Here is a 25,147-nt window from a genome sequence, read left to right as displayed (position 1 = left end):
ACATAAACAATATGTAGCGGCAATTTTGCAAACAGCACACCTCAATAATAAAACCAGGAGAAAAAAACAAACTGTTTTGACATTTCCCTGTGGTCATTTGAATTGTCGTATTGGATTGCGTCATCAGATTGTGCTCCTATTGATTCTTGGATTGACGCTCATCAGGAAAGTGTTGGAAATCTTCGGACACTGCTAGAGCTTCATCGGAGGGAAAATCTGATTGCAACGGGCATTAAGCAGCTGTCTGTGAACATGTCAAACCAACTATCAAAGACCACAGATTTTAGCCTAGAATTTTAGGAATCTTTCCCAAGTTTGTTTCAGATGACAAAATCCTGGCTGAAATCTCAGAGTTTGAGAAAAGCTTTAGGGTGTTTTTCCAAGATTGGAGCCCTCTCACCAGACAGCACGCCAATGCATATTCTATTCATTAAAATATATGTGAGTTTGAACTCGGGAAATACATCAAAAGCTCTTCATCAAAAATCTTAAACTTGCACAAGCACATGTTATGATTGTAATTTAGAGATATCAAGAAATATTCACATCTAACCTAAATATAACACTGTATAAAGAGATAAGATGCTGAAGCATAGGTTTTTTGTTCATTCCTGCTCTTTATGTGACAAAAGATTCTCAAAGGCTGTCCTCTATCTAGAGGAAACAGTTGTATCTGATGAAAGCTAGTCCTCGGGATGCTGACAGGAACAAATGGAGTGTGATTGGCAACAAAGCAAACAGATCAATGAATGCCTAAATCAATCTCCGTGAATCAGAGCCATCTGACATGAGTTGCACCATGCCTGCGACTTTAACAGCACTTTCAACACGTCTGTTGCTTAGCTTATAATGAGCTCACTTGTTTAGAGCTATATGAGACCAAAGTATTTCTGTCACACTCAGTATGGGGAAAATTAACTAGTCTCGGGAGTCATTGCAGGGAAAATGGCTGTGGGGTTTACTATAGTGGTTCAATATACAGTATGTCTTCTGTGGTTTGAAATTCGCTGAGAGAATATTGAATTCTGTAACCTGTTTTTTTTTTTAGATTTTTTTCATTTTTTCATTGTGTGTGCCAGGGATTACATGAAAGGACAGATTTGAGATGGCTCAATCGAAAGAAGACGCGGAACACCAGACATCGCCACATCCCTACTGCACAGTGATTACAGTAATTGAAAAACAATGCATTTCAATAAGCTTATTTTTGTAAGAAATAGATGTTTAATAACATGAGAAATAACATTTTACTTGCAAAGTCTGTAAACAATTCACCACCATGACGCTTTATGACAAAATCCACAGAGCATTTCAAACAGGAAACAGAGAACATCTTGTACTTTACCACACCAAAACACACTCATGCGCAGTGGGAGAAAAAGAAAGAAAAAAAGAAAAGGGAAAGGGAAATTAACATTCTATCCTCAAGAGCATTGAGTGACACATTGACACTCCATTTAAAAACACATACCGAGACTGATTTCGAAAACATTTACTTGGAATCGAAACTTTGAGAACAACATAAAAATACTTTTTTTCCACGTTTTTTTTTTCCATGTAATTTTCTTTTCCAATTCACCATGAGTAGCACAAAATAACCATACAGTATGTGACCACTCAACATGCAGCTGAAACAATCAAGTATTCCCATGCAGTGGAAGGGCTTCCAGTTGCACAGGTTGAAGAAAATGGCAAACCATTCCCTTTGTGGTCAGGAACAGCCAACTGGAGCCCTCGGATCTTGGGCCTCTGGATCCCAGTACAGAACATCTTGTGCATTAATTCTCTTCTTATGTTGGTCTGAAGATAAGACCTTGGACCTCAGGCTATGGTGATGGAGGTGCCTTCAGGGAATTACAGGAACCTCCTTGGCTTCCTCCTCCAGTACTGTGATACTGCAGAGAGCACAGAGCAAAAGTGTGATGTTAGTTCACTCAAAACTGCATCATTCATGCTTGCATTGCTTTCATTTTATGGTTGAGAGATCATTAACTTAAACAAAAATAAAAAAATAAATGAAATCAGAAACCCAAACAAATACAAATGCTAAGTGACACTATCGCAATGCATTATTTATTATTAACTTAGATTTATGTAATTATGCACATTGAAACATAATTAGTATGATAATTAAAGTGATTGTTTACTCATAAAATTAAATGTTTGCTATTAATTTACCCACCCTAAGGATATGATTGTTTTCTTCGGGAGAAGAATAAACCTGAAACTGTGGTTATTCATAAAAATAAGTCAACAGCTGGCATTCTAAAATAGGTGCAATCTGAAAAGGAGCACAAGATGTTTTAGATGAGAGTGTCGTTACAATTAAATTGGCATTCAACAGGCAACAACTAGAGGAAAATTGGTAAAAAATTACAAAGGGGCTCAAATGGTTAATTAAATTTCTTTTATTAAAGGGACAGTTCACCCAAAGCTTTAATTTATGTCATCATTTACTCAACATTCGCTTGTCACATGTTTGTGACAAGTGAATATGTATTTTCTTTTCTTTTTTTTTTTTAACAAACATTATGAATAATGCTGGAAGTCTGTAAAACCTTCCACAGTATTTGTTTTCCCTACTATGGAAGTCAGTGATTACAAATTTGTAACATTGCTCAAAATATCTTATTTTGTGTTTAACAAGAAAAAAGAAAACACTTAAAGGTCTGAAGCAACTCAAGGCAAATAAATTCATTATTCAATAATTATTTTCCTCCATTCAATAATTTGCTTAATTAACCACCAACTTGATGCTCTCCAGCATATGTTTTACACAGCAGATTCCCTTCCACAACCCAGTACTGTGAAACCCCCATACACACTCATCTACACACACATACACTATGACCAATTTAGTTTATTAAATTCACCTCTACCGCATGTCTTTGGACTGTGGGGGAAACCAGAGCACCTGGAGGAAACCCACAGGAAAAACATGCAAACTCCTCACAGAAATGCCAACAGGAACAGCAGGGGCTCGAACCAGCGACCTTCTTGCTGTGAGGCGAGAACGCTACCCATTGCACCACCGGGCCACCCTTGTGTGTGTCAAAAAAGGGGGCTTACCACCCCTCCATTCCTACCGCTCTTCATTTCCCCCATCTTTCACTTTCGTCCATGAAACCTCCTCTGCTCTTCACTTTCACTTTCGTTCACGATCTCCCCCTGCTCTTCACTTTCGTTCATGATCTCCCCCCGTTCTTCACTTTTATCCACACCACCAACGCCCTCACCTTTTTCTTATATTTCATTTTTGAGACCCCCTCACCCTCTCTCCACTTTTGTTTGTGACACCCACAAAATGTTTTCATTGTGCCCAAACCAGCCAATGGCACCCCTGACTCTACCAGAGGTCTGCATTCAGCAGGACCCGACTACATTTTTTGTGGGGCGAGAATACATTTCCAAATAAAGCATGGTAGCGGCTGGTAACTCTGGTGTAATGTGGTGGGCATTCTAACAATATAGCATTCCCATTTCCCAACGTTATTTTATAACAGCATGTCTGTGATTTCCCCATTCTTATTACGCACCGGTACAGCCAGTGCTCACAACTGTTACACATGCTGAACGCATGACCAGTGCTTTCTGCACGTGTTTTATTTCGTCTTTGCATGCACTGTCTATCAGCTTACATTAGAAAACGCTCAGTTTAGTGTTAGGAAACCCACATCAGGCAAGTCTTTTCCATGCATCATAGATAAAAATGGAAAACATTACTCTTTGCTTGATGGGATAATTAGAGTTGGGAAACGTTTAGGGTTATTTCGATACCGGTGCTAAATAGATACTTTTAAAACGATACCGGAGCCAAAACGGTGCCTGAACCGATACTTTTGAGCCACAAAATTATGGTGCATGCATGACTCTAGAAAAATCTTTTATTTGACAAAATCTTTAAAAAAAAATTGTTATAATAGAACAACATAATTTAAGTTTAAAGTAAACATCAATTCATATTTTATACATTTGAATACCATTATTATATTTTTTTTGATCATTTGTTGGTTAGCATGAATTTAAGATTTGCATTATGAAATTACATTAGTTTACTACTAACTTGTGGAAAGGCTGTTATCAAAATACTGAACTCCTTTTTTCTAGGGTTAGGGCTTGTGACTATGTTTACATGGTTATCAGTAATCAAATGATTTCCCTTAATCTGAATAAGACAGTTATATGATCAAGGTCTTTACATGAGTTGCTTTTTGAATGTTCTTTTCATGATCCCATCTTACATGTTTTAGTCAGTGGTGGTTCTAGACCAGAGGAACTCTCTCTTTATATAACGTCCCTTTATCCTGTATTAATATTATGGTTTTAATATTTCTGCATACAATGTTTAACTCTACCGAAGCTAAACTAGCTCATAAGCCATTCATGTTTGGAATTGTCTTGAAGCTAACTTGCTGTACTAATTGATTGTTGACATTTTATGTTAATACAAGTGCAACATATTAACATTTTAAGAGTCTTGAACCTTTCTGCCTTAGCCTATGCAAATTCCTCTTCTTCGAACAAAGAGCCATAAACCACGTTTCAGAGTAGTTAGTTTCTGACTGGTCAACTTTCCATGGAGGGTGGATACAAACCCTCCCTATAAAGCTTGTGTTCAAAGCAACACCCACTCTCTTAAAACCGCTTCAACCTCTTCTTTCAGAAGTAAACTCCCTTCTCTTCTCCCTCTGCAACTCATCTTGCTCTTCAACTCATCTCCTGAAAAGTTACTCTCTCTTCAAGTTTTCAAGTCAAAAAAAGCTGAGCAAAGCAAGACAAAAAGAGAAACCCTAGGGAAGACGAGACCTAAGCAGAGAAACCTACAAGAAAGCAGGCGGAGACACAGACCGAAAGGGTTAATAGCACAGCTCAGACATTCATATCTCCGATAGATCTTTTCTTTATTTTCCATCGAGAGTCTAGTTAAGTTAGTGCGTCGCAAACCAGTAGTCAGCACGACTGGCCCTTTTGCTGCTTTAACTTGAAACAACGACTCCACCCCACTTCAAACCTCGCGAGGACCAAGAACAGCCAACCAGACATGTGCTCGACAAAGGGAGCTTCTTCACATCATGGACAAATGCAAGTACACTTACATCTGAACTGGTGTAAACTAAATGCAACCCTAAAGAGACTCTCAAAGGGTTAAATTGATTATGTTTGGTTCGCTTGGTTTGCTCTTACAAAATCTGAGGTTTTCCAATCATTACATTCTCTTAACCCCTTACTTTACTTTCTTTACTCTTATCCACACTTGTATGAATGTGTGTTTGTGTTAGGTGTTAGTTTCTGTTAGATTAGTCAATAAAGTTTAATTTTATATAAAGAAAGGTGCCTGTGTATATTTATGAATCTAATGTCTTAAACTTCGATCTTGTTAACCTGCTCAAACATAAATGGGTTTTTTATTTTGATAGAAATAGCCATAAATAAAATTGATGTCCACTCGAACGATCGCTGGATGATTTGTTTGTTCGGATCTAAAGGGTCGATTCGTTTGAAGGCCCGTTCAAATGAATCTTCCTCCCGTTAAGCTGATCCGTTACCTATAATGGTGCAGAAGATACGCGAGCACTGTAATCAAGATCATAACTCGCTACATTATAACGGTGAAAAATGCACGGGAAGAATAACCTTGAGCTAATTTGTTACAGATTATTGGTGTACATATGCGTGCACTTTAATCTACATTATATTTTGTTACATGTTTTTTGGGGTAGTTATGCTGGCAATTTAATCTACATTATAATTTTTTATACTACGCTAAAGCGCGCGGCACCGTCACTGACAGAGAGAGCAAGTGCACACAAAAGCAGAGGGAGCTAGTGCCCAAGGGAGTGAGTGTCCAAGAGAGCGAGTGCACGTAACACCTAGAGCATGCATAGAGAGGCCTCAGTCATATCTCCAAAGTCTGCCACTGATGGCTGATCTCGCTTCTCCGTGGCGACACAAAAATACGTGTCCAAGCTTAGGGGGTCCAAGCTTGTTGACACGGGGACTGGTGGAAGAGTGCTCTTTTAATGGAATTTGATACCGCACGTTAAATGGAAAGAAAAAGCTCCGCATTTTGCGATGCACGTGTCTGTGGTCCTTTTAAGGTTATTAAAAATCACTGTTTACATTGTAGTCCAGACTCTAAATCAGAGTATTGTCTAAATTATATTAAAATTGTAGCATTGGTGTTTATGTATAAACTCATTGAAAGAGCCAGATGACGTCAGAGACAGTGCATTCCTCTGCCTTTAAACCCTAAAATGTGTCATTAAGTTTGACGTGTTTCCCTCTTACACTAAACTTTTGTAAAGCTTCTGCTTCATGTTGCTGTTTCAGAATCATTGCTTGTAAAATACACGTTAAAATGCTTAGTTTAAGCAAACTTGATCAACGCGATCATGCATGTTGATCTGAAGAGAGTAGCTCTTGCTCACCAAGTGTGCTGTACTGCATGCATTGGGTGCGATTGTTCCCTAAGCAACAAGAAGAAACACCTGACATCACCTGTCCATATTCCTCAAAGTTGTTTAGAAATAAATGTTTAGAGATGGTGTGACAACGCGTACCTATGGTTGTCTTTGATGCACCCCTTGATGCTTCTTACGTCCTTGTCGCAACACCAGTGGCACCGAAATTAGGCACTGAAATTTATATGCTGATTTGATCCAGTACATACCGATGCTATAATGGCACTGGGTTTCGAAACCCAACCCTAGTAAAAATACCTTAAAGTTTTACCCTTTAGCAGTCACAAGAAGGGAATCTCAGGTTAACCCTCTGGGGTCGAAGGCCGCGTATATGCGTTTTGACCTGTGGTGGCGTCAAACTGCTGAAATGAACTTAAATTACACTTTCAGTTTTGATCGTAAAGATAAGATCAATACATCGATCGAATCTGTTATGTGTCTACTTTTTCACAACAACAACAAACGTGTGTGCTTTTGCAAAATAAGAAAAACAAACAGTGTAGGCATTCTTTTCTCTCTCCGTGAACTGCTTTTAGAAACGCGTCAGTAAAATGCGCTAAAACTCCGCGAATACAAAACGCACACAGATGAGACATGTATTTCTAGAAAGCTTAAAGTGTCTACTTTTAAACACAGCTATGCATGTTGAAAACAAACATTGCTTGATAAAGTAATCGGTATGAAACCAACGCTATGTCTAGTTTCTCAGTCTGATCTCATTAGATTTAATGCGACCACGCCCACGGGGCATTGTTATTACAAGCGTCTGAGGCGCGAGCAGACTGTGGTCAGAAAAACACATCACTAAAATGAACGGAAACTCAGCAAATAGTCAACAAAGATGATGATTTATGATATCTATATAAAGCTTGATATGTCTACTTTTGCATTAACCAATTCAAGTCGAAAACAAATTATCTATTTTTATGTAATCGGTATAAAAGTAAGGACTGTACGGATTCTCCTATATCGCCTCATTACAGCAGCGTGGTCTCTCAGTCCTCTCAGTAAGCGCGCTTCATATGTAAATCCAGATGTGAAAACAACGGAGGTAATTTGCTCAGTAATGAGAGTAATGTTGGTCTGTCATTCCGACAAACTATTAGATGAAGATGTAGCCTTCAACTTCACAAAATGTTTAAAAACACTACAAAAGTGGACCAAGTAATCTTGCGTCTGTGAGTCTCCGCTGATGTCAAGAAGAAGGCCAAGGTTAGATTTCTAAGTGTCCTTTGTAAGTTTATTCTTTAAATAATTACTGTGAATACCGAGTGAGAGGATGATCACTTGCGCCAAAAGCTGCTGTGATGCACGCGACTGTTTAAAAGATTTCATTATCGCACATGGTGTGTTTTTCACCTGCTTTCTTCTGCTCACAGTTATTTTTGTTAATATGAATTAATTATCATTCTTTAAAATAACATTGCTCTGATATGAGATTACCAAAACTAACTCAGAATCTTATTATAATTCAAACTTTGTATATACTATTCCATATATTATAATGTATTGTTTTTTTAACCAATTTAAGATGTTTGACAATGTTAAAATAATATGTTGCATTTCGGCATGTTTTTGACTTATTTATAAACCATTTATAGACATAAAGTTAAATAAAAAATATATTATATTCATATCAGAAGTGAACTGTAAGTAAAAGCATTTACTGACATCTCATTTAACCCCTTAATTGGCAACTTGATTTTCAAGTTCACATTTAAACTACTAGATTAAAGATTATTATTATTTTTTTTTTTTAGCTTTAGACAACATTTATTTGCTCATTCATTCATTCATTCATTCATTCATTCATTCTTTTCCTATTAGAGATATGTTCGATAAATACATTTTGAAAACATTTACTTGTATTATTAAATAATTAAATTTGTTATTCTTATTATTATTTTTATTATTATTTATTCTTACTATCATTGCATGCTACAATGTTTAAAATCTGAAGTGGGAATAATAAATTTGTGAGGGTAGAGTTAAAAATACATTGGCCTTTAAAAGGCAGAAAATAAACAAAAACAAGATCTCACAATACTCCTCACCTCAGCCTTCAAAACCATCTGCTGTGAGAGAAAACTATTTGCTCTTGCTCCCTGCAGTGCTACAAATGACTTGGATATATGAGGTATATATATATATATATATATATATATATATATATATATATATATATATATATGTAGTTTGTTTCGAATAAAGTCTCTAGACTGAGTTTTCAAAGACTTTCCGAAAAATGCTGCCCTTCTATAAGGTCATTTATGTTTCTTGTGCTTGATCTTTTATGTGACTAAATCTATTTTGAAAAGAAAAAAAGAATAGCAACTTATCACACAACATCTAAGATTTTTTAGCATGACTTTTTTCCTAGAGGACGAATTTAACCTCAACTCAATTGTCTGGGGAGTTTGTTGTATAACCATACATCAGCTTTGATTTAGACATATTTTAAAATTGACAGATTAGACTACCTCTGTTTAATTGGTTTATTAATAATACACATTTACAAAGAATACAATACAATAAGACTATTATATAAGGCCTTAGGAAATCGGCTGCAATAAAATACATTCAGTCTCTCACTTACCCATGTGGGAATGACTAAGAAAAAAACCTAAGAACAGCTTTGCCTGAGTCATTCTGCATCACCCTTAAGATGATTACAGTTGCCTTAAGTTGAAATCTTGGAATATACTTAATTAATACTTGTACAGCCATTATAGTGTGTCTGTAGGCAGCACGGTGGTGCAGTGGGTAGCACAATTGCCTCAAAGCAAGAGGGTCGCTGGTTCCAGCCCTGGCTGGGTTGGCATTTCTGTGTGGAGTATGTTCTCCCCAGGATTTAAAATCATCTAGCCTTGCTGAATGCTTCTACAAATATTTGTGAAAGAATGGGTCATTCTTATGGAGCTTATTAAATTATAGGTACAGTTGCCACTATCGGGTGCAATAAAACCATTTGTGAACTTTCCTTACAAGTAAAACATTTGATAGTAAATTGTTATTAGTATTTTAAAGAAGTAAAAAACAAATGGGAACAACATCAGCTCAGCCTTGAAGCGTCACAGAATGCAAGAAGTCCAAAGATATTCTGAACAATTTCATGCTCCAAAAATTGTAGGAATAATTTAAGGATGACCCCTTACTGATAAATAGTCATCAGTGCACAAAGAAAGATCCATAAAGACATAGATAAGTGAGTTTGATTTGTGAATAGAATTGACTGGCCTTCACAGAGTCCTGACCTTAATCCAACAGACGACATTTGGGATTAATTACTGCAGATTGTGAGCAAGATGTTGAAGGTGTAACAAATGGTAAACAACCTTCATATTAAACTAATGGAGACTCATTTGGGATATGTACTCATGGCTACAATTTTGCAAACAAAATATGTTTCTGTGTCTACATTTTATGTAAAAAAACAAAAAAAAACAATATGATGCCATTGGCCACATTGGCTTTTCTCCTGTAGTTCATTCATTCATTCGTTTTCTTTTTGGCTTAGTGCCTTTATTAATCAGGGGTCGCCACATTGGAATGAACCGTCAACTAATTGAGTATATGTTTTATGCAGCGAATGCCCTTCCGGCTGAAAACTCTCACTGGGAAACACCCATACACTCTCATTCACACACATACACTATTGACAATTTAGATTACCCAATTCACCTAGAGTGCATGTGTTTGGACTTTGAACCCAGAGGAACGTCACGCGAACACAGCGAGAACATGCAAACTCCACACAGAAATGCTAACTGACCCAGCCAGGGTTCAAACCAGCGACCTTTTTGCTGTGAGGTGACAGCACAACCCACTGTGCCACCACGCATTGTCTTTTTGCTTTGTTTAATTTATATTATTTTTTGCAAGTTAATAAGTTGTTACACTTCATTTTTCATGAGAGGCAGATTCCCTGCAGTAATTAGAAGTTTTGCCCACCTAAAGGTCATCAGTATTTTTCTGTTTTCTGAATAATTTCCTTCTTTGTTGAAATAATGGCTCCCAGCTCTCTGTGTGTGAACATTTCAATCCCCAAAACAATCTGTTCTCTGACCATTTATAAAATCAACATGAGTTTGACCAACAAATGAATTTTCAGACTTCAATTACCTGAGATTATGAATACTGTTGTGGATAATGAAAAGGACTCAAAGGGTTTAACTCAAATTGATTTAGTCTGGTGCCAACTATAGTTGGCAAGGTCTTAAATCTTTACACCTTCATATGAATACATATTTAGTTACTCATTTCACATAAAAATACAATCATAACTGAAGCACTATGGATTAAATCTGAATAAATCAAGTAGTCTTCAGCTTTTAGTGGCTGTATTTTACTTCTGCACCAAGCGTATACGTATTCCCCGCTGTAGCCTCCACGCAGTCGCATAGCCCTTGCAACTACGCATAGTGCAAGCGCTGTGATTGGTCAGCTAGGGGAGTGGTGTGTGGGTGTTACTGAGAGCCGCAAGCCAGATGGAGTGAATGTTTACAAGTATCAAGTCTTGTGAAGGAGTTTTGTGTTTACCTTATGACTAAAGTTGTTGCATGTCCTCTGATTCCCGCCTCTGAATGAGCGAGTTTTAAAAAGTGTTATTGCAAAGCAACACAAACAGCACGCAGAATGCATAAATGCACAACTACGCGCAAGCCGATCACTTGATGCAGAAGTATAAACTGGCCTTAAGTCACGAAATTACTAAATAATAAGCCCATAAATTGTAACACATTTTCATTACATTTAATTAGAACAGAAATACACTACATAAAGACAGACATACAGACAGATACATTTGTAATGTTATAATATATAAAATTTTAAAATACAGTATTTACAATTCTTTTTTTAATGTGCAACTAGAGATATTTACATTCAGGACAATTCTGTCCCAATTGGACTCTCAGGCTTTTATCATTTGAAGAGTGTACTGTACTTTAAACTCTTCATATAATAAAAGCCAGAAAATAAGACTAATGGTTGAAATACTATATTTGGAACAAGCCTGATGTATAAGGCACGCTTCATGACCAAGTGCTAAATTTGAGCTGCTTGAGCTTTTAAAAGAGGAAGCCTGTGTGTTCTTACCTCGACGAGAGGGTGCCAGTGTGCGATGGGTTTGCGTGGGTAAGTCAGCATTTCATTCCAGTGTTCTCTGCCCAAACCCTCTGCATCATTACCTACTCGGCACACGCCAATAACTTCATTATGACCTACACTGTGAAAAGAAACAGCAAAACACTTTATATTTTACATTATAGTTTATATTTTCTGCACATAATAAATATAATATGATAATGTGAAACAATAAGTCTTCAATGAAATACAGCATCAGTATTAGACTATTTTAACTTATACGAATAGCAATGTCAATAACATTATTATTGCAAATCATATTTAGCAATTAAGCAAGAAGCAAGACGCAAAACAGGTCCCTTTAAAACTATTTACTACTCTAAGCCCGCATATTTATTAAAATCATTATTTCAAAGGTTATGGTTTGGTTATCAGGTTATAACATGATTAACATGATCAATACTTTGTTGGGAAAACACTGTTTCGAGTCTGGACAAGCAACCTAGTTATGTGTGATTTTATTTAATACATTTTTGTAATATACAGTATAATCCTTACTAAGTAAGAATTTAGATAATATTTTGTATGTAAAACATGTATGAGTAATAATTTCTTGTGTTCTAACTTTTAAGTTATGCTCATTGGTTCTCGTGATCAAGTTTTTAAAGCTGGTCCTCTGTCCTTGACTCTTAATGACCCTGTTTTGGAAATCCAGATATGAGTGAGTAATCTTGGATTGTGGTTGACGTCTTAAGATTCTTTTGTCCAAACATTTTTCTCCCTCAGAAATATTGCAATATTGTGCAGAGAAATTGGTAAATTCCTTACTACCAAAATTAATTATATTACCAATACCTTATATATAATGTATCAACATCTAATTGTAGATTGTCTTCCTCCAACTGAAACTTTTTGGTTGTGCCTCAAACACGTCTGTGATTTATGGGTGATAGGGCTTTTTCTTCCTATATTCCTGTTCTCTGGCTTCTCTGCCTCTGGAATGTTCAATTTAAGACGTTTTATTTATATTTTTTTACTTGCTTTTGCAAGTTTATTTTGTATTGTTTTATTGTATTGGATTGTACTGCCTGCATAGTGTTCAGTGCTTTGAGAAGCTGCTTTTAAATGCACTTTATAAAATAAAGTTTATTGTATTTATTTATTTATTTATTTATTATTATTATTATTATTATTATTATTATTATTATTATTATTATTATTATTATTATTATTATTATTATTATTATTATTATTATTAATATTATCAGTTCCACACTGACACTGTTACAGTGGAAATGTTTACAGTTGACCTCGACTTGGGGTGTTGTCAGATAGTGGAAGGAATACTTTGAAAATCTCTTCAATCTGACATGTCCCACCTTCCATGTAGGAAGTAGAGACTGGGGATGGAGGGGTGGACTCACCCATCACCCAACCTGAAGTCACTGATCTTGTTTGCAATCTTCGCAGTGGCAAAGCATTGGGGGTTGATGAGATGCACCCTGTGTTCCTCAAGTCTCTGGACATTGTGGGATTGTCTTGATTGACTTGCCTCTACAATATCGCATGGAGGTCAGAGAATGTACATTTAGACAATTCAACTGGGGTGGTGGTTCTCATTTTTGAGAAGGGGATCAGAATTTGTGTTCTTACTATAGGGCAAACACACTCTCAACCTCCTTGGAAAAGTCTATGCATGGATACTGGAGAGGAGGATCTGGCTGATGGCTGAACCTCAGATGCAAAAGGAATAATGCAGATTTTTTCCTGGGCCAGGATTGCTGGACCAGTTCTATACCCTCACTAGGGTGCTAGAGGGTTAATGGGAGTATGCCCAACCAGGCCAATAGGTTTTTTTGTTTTGTTTTTTCTGGACTCTGAGAAGGCATTCAACTGAGTCTCTTGCAACATTCTGTGGGAGGTGCTCTGGCAGTATTGGGTTGGAGGTGCTCTATTAAGGGCTGTATGAACAGAGCAGAAATTGAATTCTTATTTGAAGCAATAAGGCAGACAGTCAGTGCATGTTGGATTTAAGCAGGACCGCCCTTTCTCATCCGTTCTCTTCACGTTCGCTTGAATGGAAAATAAAAGGTGTCCTGTCATCTCCAGGTTGGAGGAGAGACTTCATCCTAGGTGGAGGAGTTCAAGAATCTTGCAGTTTTGTTCGCAAGTAAGGGACGGATTGAACGTGAGATTGATAGGTGGATTGGTGCAACAGTTTTGTGGGTCACACTTTACAATAAGGTTCAGTAGTTAATGTTAATTAATGCATTTACTAACATGAACAAACAATGAATAATAAATTTAGTACTGTATTTGTTCATGTTAGTTAACGTTAGTTAATGAAAATACAGTAGTTCATTGTTAGTTTATGTTAACTCATGGTGCATTAACGGTAACAAGCATGGACCTGGATGTTAATAATACATTAGTAAATGTTCAATTATGATTAATAAATGCAGTACATGTGTTGTTCATGATTAGTTCATGTTAGTAAATGCATTAACTAATGAACCTTACTGTAAAGTGTTACCGTTTTGTGGTCAATGTACTTGTGGTAAAAAAGGAGCTGAGCTGAAAGGCAACTCGCGATTTACAAGTCAATCTTTGTTTCTACTCTCACCTATAGTCATAAGCTTTGGGTCATGACTGAAACTACAAGATCTCAGATTCAAGCAGCCAAAATGAGTTTCCTTTTCTGGGTGGCAGGGGGCACTCTTAGGGATAGGATGAGGAAGTCCTCCACATCAAGAGAAGCCAGCTGAGGTGGTTTGGCCATCTGATTTGCATACTTCTTGGACGCCTAGCTAGGGATGTGTTCAAGGTTTGTACCGCTGTGAGGAAACCCTAGGGAAGACCTAGGCCATGATGAGCATCTGAGATTTACAAGACTGCTGCCCCTGCCACTTAACCCCAGATAATTGGAAGTAAATTAGATTATTATTATTATTATTATTATTACTACTACAACTACTACCACTACTACTACTACTACTACTACTACTACTACTACTACATGTATCCCCCATCCTTTATTTTTCTTGTGTTCTTGTGAATTAGGATGGCTTCGACTGGAAGTAAATAAACTTTGACTTGTTAAAGCGAGAGAGCTTGAGCTTGAGACTCAACCTCCATGGATAGTGAATGTCTGTAATATATTAGCAACACATTATTAGAAATAAAATTTGAATACAGGTGCTGAAATTTCTACATATTTGTGATCTCTATTCATCTGACAGCTTATCCTCAAGACTTACTTGAGGGGAGAATCAATCCTAATTTTTGCTGTAATCATAGAGCTTCATTTGTTTTCAAAAAACGGATGTTGCTTAAAAACTAAACTAAGTAATCTTTAACTCCAATTGATATTCCCACACCTTGTTACTCTTTTGGTCATAAAGAATACACAACCATAATTCAACAGACATTTCTAAGCCTCTTACCGGTCATAATCCATAACAGCTACGAGAAGGCTGATTTGGTCAATGTTCTCTGGAGGGACATCAAACACTATGGCCTCATTGTACACAGGGTTTAATGTGTTCCTCTTAGTGGAGGTTTTTCTTTTCTTCAGTCTCCGTCCATCACACATGAGAGAAACTTTCACATAAGGATCTAGACAAAGAGGAAAGTTAAAAACATTTAATGTTATCTTTTAAAAAAAAATGAAAATAACATGGTTTTCCTATTACTTTGACTGTCTCTCATTATCTTGACCCTAATTAATGAATTTAACTGTATGTCAACTAACTCTTCTTACAGTATTGGTAGAGAGGTTTAGATAAGTACAATAATGCAGTCCAGACTCATTGGGAATTTGTGCCCCACCCTATGAAAAATGTTGCTTCTGGTACTTTGTGTGCAGATTTCAGATAACAGATGCAAATGTGGGTGCTGTCTACATTTTCGCAAATCCGAAATACATTATTTTGGAACTTTTGTCTATTTGGTGAAAGATAGGTGAGCCAAACTTATTTGATTATAACTCATATTCACCATTAAATTGTGTTGTGTTACTTATTTGGTGTTGTGCAAAGAACTGCATGAGAACTGTTATGGTCACCAGCGATATGTCCTTTGTGGCCTCACTGGAAAACACTCCTGGTCATTCTAACAAACTACATATCCCATCATGCACAGCAGTCACACACTAACTCCAGGTCATCTCTTGATTAAACACTCACAACTGAAGCTCATTATGTCTGATTTCTTGGACTACATATATATCACATACGCTCCTGTCTAGTCTAGTCGTGTTTTTGACCTTTGCTTGTTTCATTGTTTTTGTTTACTTTGCTTCCTGCCTCGACCTCTTTGCCTGTGACTGTAATTACTTTTTTGTATTAACCTTATTCTTTAATTGTCTCTTGTACTAACCTTGCCTGCCTAATTACTCTCAAATAAATCTGCATTTAGAGCCGACCCCTAAAATTATTCCTTATTCATCAATGATATGCCTTTACGCTGCCCCCTAGTATTACTTTCACCTATTAACTGCAGTCAGGCATTTGTTTAACTACATTTTTGCTGTTTCACCAAAAACACATATTTCCATTTTGAAGCACATATTTCCACTGAGCCTCTGTTGGAATGGGGCAGTTACTTAACATAATTTACGACTAAAATATGAAAAGGTTTTATAATTTTGACACTTAATTAACCTGGGGGTTAAAAATGCAAACATTTAAAAATGGGATTTAACTGCAGCTATATGGTTATTGTCTACCATTAACATAACAATGGTGGAATAAAGGACCATATGAGTTGCCTTAATGACATGCATTATACACCATTTACAGTAATTACTGAGCGTCCATGTGCATGTAGAGTTTTGACAACACTTTTGTCTGATTGTTGTAGTGCAAGTACAGCCTAAGTTGAGAAGTTACTTACTGTAAAAAATAAATAAATAAAATAAAAAATGTAAAAAAAATATATACAATATTAAATCAATAAATGTTAGAATGTCTGTTGGGGGATCATCATCCTAAAATATGACAGACTACAATTGCAATCAGAATTATTAAATCCCCTTAGGATTTTTTTTTTTCTTTCTTAAATATGATATAATGATGTTCAAAGCAAAGAAATTTGCACAGTATGTCTGATAATAGTTTTTCTTCTAGAGAAAGTATTTTTGTTTTATTTTGACTAATTTATAAAATAATAATAATAATAATTAATCATTTGTTTTGTAACATTGATACTGTGAGCTAAGAATTCTTAAGACTGAAGCTGTTCATAACTTTACATGACAACTGCTCCTCCTATCCAGGGCTTAAAAACTAAAAAAAACTAAAAATAAATAAATCCAATCGGTTCACTCCGAGCAGAATTTATATTTTTTGTTTCTGTTCTTGTGTTCCTTAATAAATAAAATATTCTGAAAACGGTTTTCTAGAAAAAAAAAATGAACGGTTAAGAATGTTATTTTATTACAAAGAATTGCAGGGCTCTAGAGTGCCCTGATTTCTTAATGGTGCAACTAAACATTCTGTTTGAGGGGTAAGATTAAATGGATTTTCAATAAGTATAGTTAAAGAAATATTTATAATATGTACTTGCTTTTGGTTATATTCAATTCAATTATATCTATACCGGCTTCATGCACTTGCACTTCATGCGCGCTTTCTCTCACCAGCAGTAGTTGATTGACACGCTGCTTAAAGGCGCTACACACACACACAGCCCCACTCCTTGGAATCGAGCGCAGGCCCGGCGCTACATTTAGCTATTGTATAATATGAAATAGCAACTAAATTATGAAAATTGTGATGATTAAAGCTAGGCCTATAGTCCAGAGATCTGGTCCCCGCATCAAGTCAGGTGCGCCTGTAAATAGCCTTTAAAATGTGCACACGGCGGACTAGTAGATGACATGAGGTGAGAAGCCTAATTCATTACATGTTTTGGTTAACTAATTCTTTAAATACAAATCTCTTGAGCCCTAAAGAAAAAAAAATGCAGGAGAAATTTGCCAGTAAAATTAATTTGAGCAAAAACGCAACTGCCAGTAATCTTCACATTACTTCTTCAGTTATGTAGTCTAATAAATATGTTTAGTACACTGCACAGTGCAATTATTATATAAATTTAATATATCTATTATTTTTAATATTAGTAAAATTGACAAAACGCAGAACCCTTTTGAATGTTTGCTTCAAACATCTTATTATGCAGCAGCAGTCAAGTTAGGAGAATTAAAAATGCCTTTTGCGTTTAAAGATGAACGGCCTGCGAAGTCAAGTTTGCATTGTTATAAATGAAATAGGTATAGTGCGTGAGTAAGTGGATTTGCCACGGATCCACCTCTCACATGCGCTGCGGCTGAATAATAATCTTTTAAAAATATGTAATTTAGGCTATACTGCTATTTGCTCATGCAAAACTAAAAACCAGAAAATATTTTGTAGGCCTATATTAAGAGCTAAAATACAGTTAGCATTAGGGCTTAAAAACGAAAGAAATAATCTAATCGGTTTATCTCCCTCCGAGATATTAGTTGAATTATGTGCTGTAGGCTATTGACCAACACCCCCTGTATACAGTTTACACACTGCAGGTGTCATCATTCTCATATTCTTACCTTATTTATCTTTAATATAAATATAAAATTGTATACATTCATTGCAATGCGTAAACTGAAAAAAGATGCACCAAGGCAAAGAGTAAGTCTAGAGTATTGGATAGATTAAGTACTAGATTTTGTGTGCATTTTAATAACATTGACACTACTTTTACAACTGATTAAACTAGGGATGCTAAAGATTACTCGACTGATTTACTGTCGGTAACCCTTTAAAATCGATAGACCTTATCGATGACTGATTAAACATGGGCATTTAATAAGTTATGCTTTGTGCTGTGAGACATGTCCCCGATTTCACAAATTCATAATCAAGTGTGTGCAGTTTACGTTACCCTATGAAGTCATGCACTCTCTGGACTTTGCATATTGGGGAACATAAAACCCTGTTATGCACAGATCTCGTTTATGTCCGCTGGTGCTGCCGTTAATCCACGGGTCAAGTAACAAAATAGTTGGCAATGACGTTTAATTATGGGCAGGTTAATAAGACCAAACATTGGTTGTGCAAACTTTATTACTTTCTGTAAAATATTAAAGTGTTTCAAGCTATATTATCTTTTTTATAGACTGGCATAGTCCTAATTACGCATCACGGCCAAAACATCTATAGTTTATATAAAAACGAGTGCTTACCTCATTTGACTGTGATCATCATGCGGATCATATTGTATATTTGGTTAATTCTTCAGTAGCCATGTAATTAATGTATTTTATTAATGGATTGTTTATAAGGACTAAGTTATTAAATACTGTAACTCTCCGAATGGAAAATGCTTGAGTGGTTTGATAATATATCGTCATTCAATCTTTATCCATCATGTTTATAATTTGCCCCTCATCCTTTAATATTACAGATCAAGTTATCAGATGATTTGTCATAAGAAAAATGTTAACAAAAGGATTTTCTTTATGGAGACCCAACAAAAAAAATTGACAATCAATAATTCATTTAGTATAAAAACAAGTTTTAGTACCAATAACTTAAACCGAAACAAACCTTTGTACTTGAAAGAGCAGGTTCTCGGTAACCTTTAAGACAAGGCCGTCACATCAGAAACGACTCTCGCTTATAACGTCTGCTTCGCGGGCATTTCATGTTGTATGCGTCACCGTCACATTTCTACAAATGATTTAAATGAATGATTTTTGTCTCCCAAATTCATATAATAAAGAGAACGATAAAATAACATTATTAACCGTTTAACTGTAACCGTTTCAGTTCAGAACCATTAAAGTTGAAACTTTTTTTTGGTTTTCGTTTTTGTTTCTAAAAGTTTCATTCGTTTCCATTTTTCATTTCTGTTCCTTGAACCAGTTCAGAGCCCTGCTCCTATCTATTAATGTAATTTAGGAATAAGGTGGTTTTGAAAAGATCTTTTTACAATCAATCGTAGATACAATAATTAGCAAATTTTCTTTAAGAAAAATGGAAATCTATTATTTCACACTGTAAATCATACCTGAAGCTCCAGTGATGTCCATGGCTTTCAGATTAGATTGATTTACTGTCGGTAACCCTTTAAAACCGATAGACCTTATCGCTAATTATGCTTTGTGCTGTGAGACGCGTCCCGATTTCACACATTACATAATGAAGTGTGTGCAGTTTATGTTACCCTATGGAGTTGTGCACTCTCTTGACTTTGCATATTGGGGAACATAAAACCCTGTTATGCACAGATCTCATTTATGTCTGTTATGTAATGTGCTGCCATTAATCCGCGGGTCAAGTAATCAAAAAGTTGGCTATAACGTTTAATTATGGGCAGGTTAATAAGACCAAACATTGGTTGGGCAAACATTATTACTTTCTCTAAAATATTAAAGTGTTTTAAGCTATATTATCTTTTTTATAGACTGGCATAGGTCTAAATATGCATCACGGCCAGACATTTATACTTTATATGAAAACAAGTGCTTATCTCATTTCACTGTGATCATTATGCCATTAAAGTTTATCTTTTTTTTTTTTTTTTGGTTTTCGTTTCTGTTCCTGAAAAATTTAATTTGTTTCCATTTTTCGTTTCTGTTCCTTGAGCCCTGCTAATATCTATTAATGTCATTTAGGAATACAGTGATTTTGAAAATATCTTTTTACAACCAATCGTAGATACAATAATTGGCAAATTCTCATTAAGAAAAAAATGGAAATCTGTTATTTCACACAGTAAATCATACCTGAAGCTCCAGTGATGTCCATGGCTTTCAGATTCCGTGCTTTGATCATGGTGATGGTCAGTCGCCCAGCAGTGGGCAGGTAACATAGAGAGAACATCAAATCCCCCAGATCCACATTGTCCTGGCAAGAGAAACAAGACTTGTTTTACCCACATCTGACATTCTACCTTTTCAATCTCCCTGACTGACCAATTCCTTTATTTATTCATGGATTTGTTTGTGTATTTGCACTTTCATTGAAAAATATGCAGAACATGGCATGTAGAGGGCATAGAGTTCACTATAGAAGATGTTCACCGTCTCTTGAACTTTATTAGAATAACACTAACGTCAGCAGCATTAAAAAGTAACAGCAATGTTATCACTTGCTCTAGAAATAACTCAGCTGAGAATGTGAGATGAGCTTTTTTAACACCTATTCATCTGAACTTCACAATGATGGCTTGCCTCCAATCTGCTGAAAAAGAAGGATTAAATGACAAACTCACAGCCACAATAATGTGTTTCAACCAATGCAATCTCACTGCAATTCATAACCTTTTGATTTAGTGGCTAATACGTATGAATTCGTATGCTCTAATTCGTAGAATTTAGTATGATTTGCTCATCACCCAATGATGGTTTGGGTTAGGGGTGGGGTTGGGTGTCACGTCTACTTTTTAAAATCGTAAATTTTTGTACGACTGAACTCATACAAATTTTTACAAATTAGCCACTAAACTGACAAATTGTAAAATACTTGCTGAAAAATACGTGTTGGAAGAGTCACATACTGTATTTAAAAGTAATAATTCACCCAAAAAGGACATTTCTGTCTTAATGTAATGATGTATTAGCGGCCACGAAATCACACGTGACTTGAGCTGACCCTGACCTGTCACTACAGAGAGGGCAGGCGCACACCTGTGAATGAAGTCTACTTTAGTGAACAAAACCTGCATAGTCTGTAAATAAAAGGTAACAGAGTTAAAAATAGTATTCAGTTTGTTGCACCGAGCTATCATTTGGGAGCCGTGCGGGAAGTATGAATCACACTTAGCAGTGAAAATGAAACCGAAAGCGAGCACATCATTTAAATAATCATCGCTTTATAGAGTTATGATTACGACAAGCATTTGATATGTTTTTATTTTTCACAGTGAACACATCATGAGAATAAATGGTTAACAGTGTCAGCATAATTACTCTAGCCTATATAATGTTGAATATAATGCAAGAGTGAATTTGATGTTGATGCAAAGGTAACTCCAGTGTTGCGTTGTCATCAATTTACTGTGCATTAATGACCAGGACCAATTTAATGACTGTTTAAGTCCACCATTCCAAGTCTATACAAAATTTAGCATTGTAACCAACAGTAGACCTACACATAATATAATTATACTTTTTACCGTATGTTTGAGAAATAAACATAATAATAGCCCACTCATATTTACCTTTATTTTACATCTACAGAATCGTGAAAAAATCATAATCTTTATTTTAAGCAAAAAAATTGAGATTCTCTTTTTAACCAGAAACGTGCAGCTCTAACAACCCAAACCACATGAAATCTGATCTTTACAGTTGAGATTTGTGCCACTTTTATATGTAGTATTAAATCAGACACAAATCTGATGTTTTATAATGCGACTGCTGTGTGAACGGTTATGTCATGTGACTTTTACACAATATTTGTGTCGTCAACATGTGTCATCATTCTGTGCTACAAACATCATCTACTCCTCAGCAGCATAGTGGAATGGCACACATGGCAATTACCTTACCATTGAAAGTTCACAAGTGATCTAGAGGCTGGAAAACTACACACGTTACTTTAACAAACTAGCATGCACCCAGCATGCACCTCACACACCCGGGTTCCCAATTCTAACTGTTGACACACACAGTCAGAAGATCGTTATGGACGGATTTCAAGGACTATAAACTCAGCACACACAGACACATCGTTTCTTAGTCTCAAACTGTTCAGTGAGCATAACGATGCGGTTTTCCTTAACTTTCCGTGTTTGACTTCTTTACTTTGTTATTTTGTTTGCCGCCTTTACTATTGGGATTATCTGCATGCATCTGTTTGTTCTTGTTTCAACTTTTAATTGCAGGACGATACTGTTAATAAACTGCTATTTGATCCTCAACTTTGTTTTCCAGGTGTCCTTACTAACCTTGTTTTTGTTTTTAAATGATGACCTAATATTCATTTATCCATTTTCTGTTGGCTTAGTCCCTTTATTAATCTGGAGTCGCCACAGCGGAATGAACCACCAACTTATCCAGCAAGTTTTTACGCAGTGGATGCCCTTCCAGCCGCAACCCATCTCTGGGAAACATCCACACACACACTCATACACTACGGACAATTTAGCCTACCCAATTCACCTGTTCTGCATGTCTTTGGACTGTGGGGGAAACCGGAGCACCCGGAGGAAACCCACGCAAAGGCAGGGAGAACATGCAAACTCCACACAGAAACGACAACTGAGTTTATGTTCGAACCAGCAACTCAGCGACCTTCTTGCTGTGTGGCAACATCACTACCTACTGCGCCACTGCCTCGCCATGACCTAATATATTATTTGTAAAAAAGAAAAAGAAAAAAAAAATAGATAGATAACAGTTTTGTATTTTTTCAAGAAAATTGTTTTGGAGTTTAAACTACATATCCTAATTTTTTTTTGTTAAACTACTATAGTTTTTAGTTATATTTGCAGTGTTTTATGACAACAGCAATTATTCGTAATTCCTAAGCTTTTTTTCAATCAATCTTTAAAAGTTTTTTATTATTTTATTTAATTTTTTTGATTTTAAAGGGATGTTAAAAAGTGGAAAATTGTATGAAATATTTAGAGATTCATGCATGAACAAATAATTTAATCTGTATAATTACATTAATGACCTACATAATTACATTGATCAATCTGTATAATTACAGTAATAACCTGTATACTTGCAGTAATAATCATTTGAATCACATCAATTATCTGTATAATTACATTAATGAATTATGTATTTACAGTAATACTAGTAAAATTGCAGTAATATACTGTACAATTACAGTTAAAATCTGTAAAATGACAGTAATAACTTGTAATTATAAAACAAGAAATTACTTTTTTTTATTTATTTTTTTTTTATTACAGATTATCTAAATTTTTTATTCGGACAGTTTTTATTTCCATTTTTTCCCGTAATTTTCTGGCGCCCCTGCTACCAGAAAGTTAAATTTTTTTTACAGTTTTATTTTATTTTATTTTATTTTATTTTACAGTGTGTTATTTATAACAAAGTAAAATAAAATAACTCCCACAAACAGAGATAGCCAACCAACTCCAACTTCACAGTTCAGTTTGCAGCTGCTCATAACCCTTGACGAGTTCACTACCCCCGTGGTCAGAAAGACACACAGTGTAATTGTCATACATCACAAATTATCAATGTTTTAAATGGCAAGAGACTTATTTTCAGTTTCAAATGGCGAAATACACATTAGTAGCAGCAGGACAACCCTTTACAGTTTATGAGATACACCATGGTTGTCTGTATAAAGAGCAATAATTATATTAAGCATAATCTGACAAGGTGCTTCATACAATATGTGTGCATAATTAAGACATTTTGTGCTGTCCGTAATTGTACTTTTGTGCATGTGGGTCAGTTTAGGAACAGGATCTGTTCACACTGCATATCTGATATTGGCCACATTTAAAATAACAATGTGAACAGCTATACAAATAAATCAGATTTCAGCACTAAGCCTTGGAGTGTGAACATAGCCTAAAAGTTACCATTCTGGTTAATTTGATGTGTCTTTTTCTGAGCATTAATAGACAACTGTGGTGGAAATTCATTTATATACATTATAAAGGTCAGTTCTTTTATTCTTCCATAGATGTACTGTTAAGGTTAGACCAAGCGTGAGCACTTTAACATCTATTTATTACAAGACAAGATCTGGATAATTACATGGTGATTTAACAAACTATATGTTTGAGTGTGGGGTGAGACTGAAATATAGATGGTCACAAAATGAAGTTTGAGCGCTGATGTAACTGTGATTCATCCTGTATGTCACTGATGACACTGTGGGTATTACAACCTAGATAAAAAGAGAACACACTCTGTTTCTACGTCTCACACAGATTGTGTGACCTTTTTTGCAAAGAATAAAACTTTAAAAGACACTTTGGGTAAGACTTTGTCTTCTTTACCACTGAGAGCCTGCTTAAAGAAAACTGCCTCTACAACCACAAAAAAAAAAAAAAACTCTGCTCATTAAAAAGTGGAGATTTTTAATGCACATACTGCGCATTTGTCATCCAGTATTCAACTGACAATGACAATGTTCAAATGCAATGTATTGTGAATAGCAAAGTAAACTTTCCCTTAGCTTTTTTGCTTAAATTCTGGATAAGGCATAAAACAAAAAACAAAAAAACTCATCCAATTAAATATTGTCGGACCGACAAAGAACTCAATTACAAAAGGTATCTTAAACTGTCTGTCAACAAATTTAAATTTGAATTTCTGCGCAGCCTTCTTAAGCAAACAGATATGTCACTCAGGCGCACACATGAAGCACACATCTACCGCTGACAGAAAAACGTCATCCGGCAAACTCTGCATCAATCTGAACTTCTTTCTGAAAGACCAGCGTTGCCTTGTATCCATGAAAAGAAAGATTGTTTCTGAAAGGGCTTCTGCCAAAAATGCAGCATCAAAACTTTTCTAAACCTAGAATCAATGTTATATGAGTTACTATTGTGTCCAGCGAAAATTGTCCACTTTTAAGTTCATGGAGTCTCTTTTACAGCATCAATAATATAGTCGGTTAAAT

At 35.7% G+C, this 25,147-nt stretch overlaps 1 protein-coding gene across 1 annotated transcript in view; it reads right to left on the bottom strand.

Moving 5' to 3' along the window:
* Positions 1-1,201: 1,201 nt before the first annotated feature.
* Positions 1,202-25,147, bottom strand: part of syt9a (synaptotagmin IXa) — a 70,468-nt gene continuing 46,522 nt past the window's right edge. Inside the window, exons 4-7 of the mRNA XM_001336022.10 lie at positions 20,314-20,434; positions 14,990-15,161; positions 11,559-11,688; positions 1,202-1,895 (exon numbers count right to left, since the gene is read on the bottom strand). Coding sequence (XP_001336058.4) covers positions 1,827-1,895; positions 11,559-11,688; positions 14,990-15,161; positions 20,314-20,434 — 492 coding nt within the window. The 3' untranslated portion in view covers positions 1,202-1,826. The remainder of the gene's footprint in view (positions 1,896-11,558; positions 11,689-14,989; positions 15,162-20,313; positions 20,435-25,147) is intronic.

This window comes from Danio rerio, chromosome 18, assembly GCF_049306965.1.
Source record: "Danio rerio strain Tuebingen ecotype United States chromosome 18, GRCz12tu, whole genome shotgun sequence".
In the NCBI taxonomy this organism is placed as follows: Eukaryota; Metazoa; Chordata; class Actinopteri; order Cypriniformes; family Danionidae; genus Danio; species Danio rerio.
The sequence above is the reverse complement of the archived record's forward strand: the minus strand, read 5'-3'. Positions and strand labels throughout refer to the sequence as shown.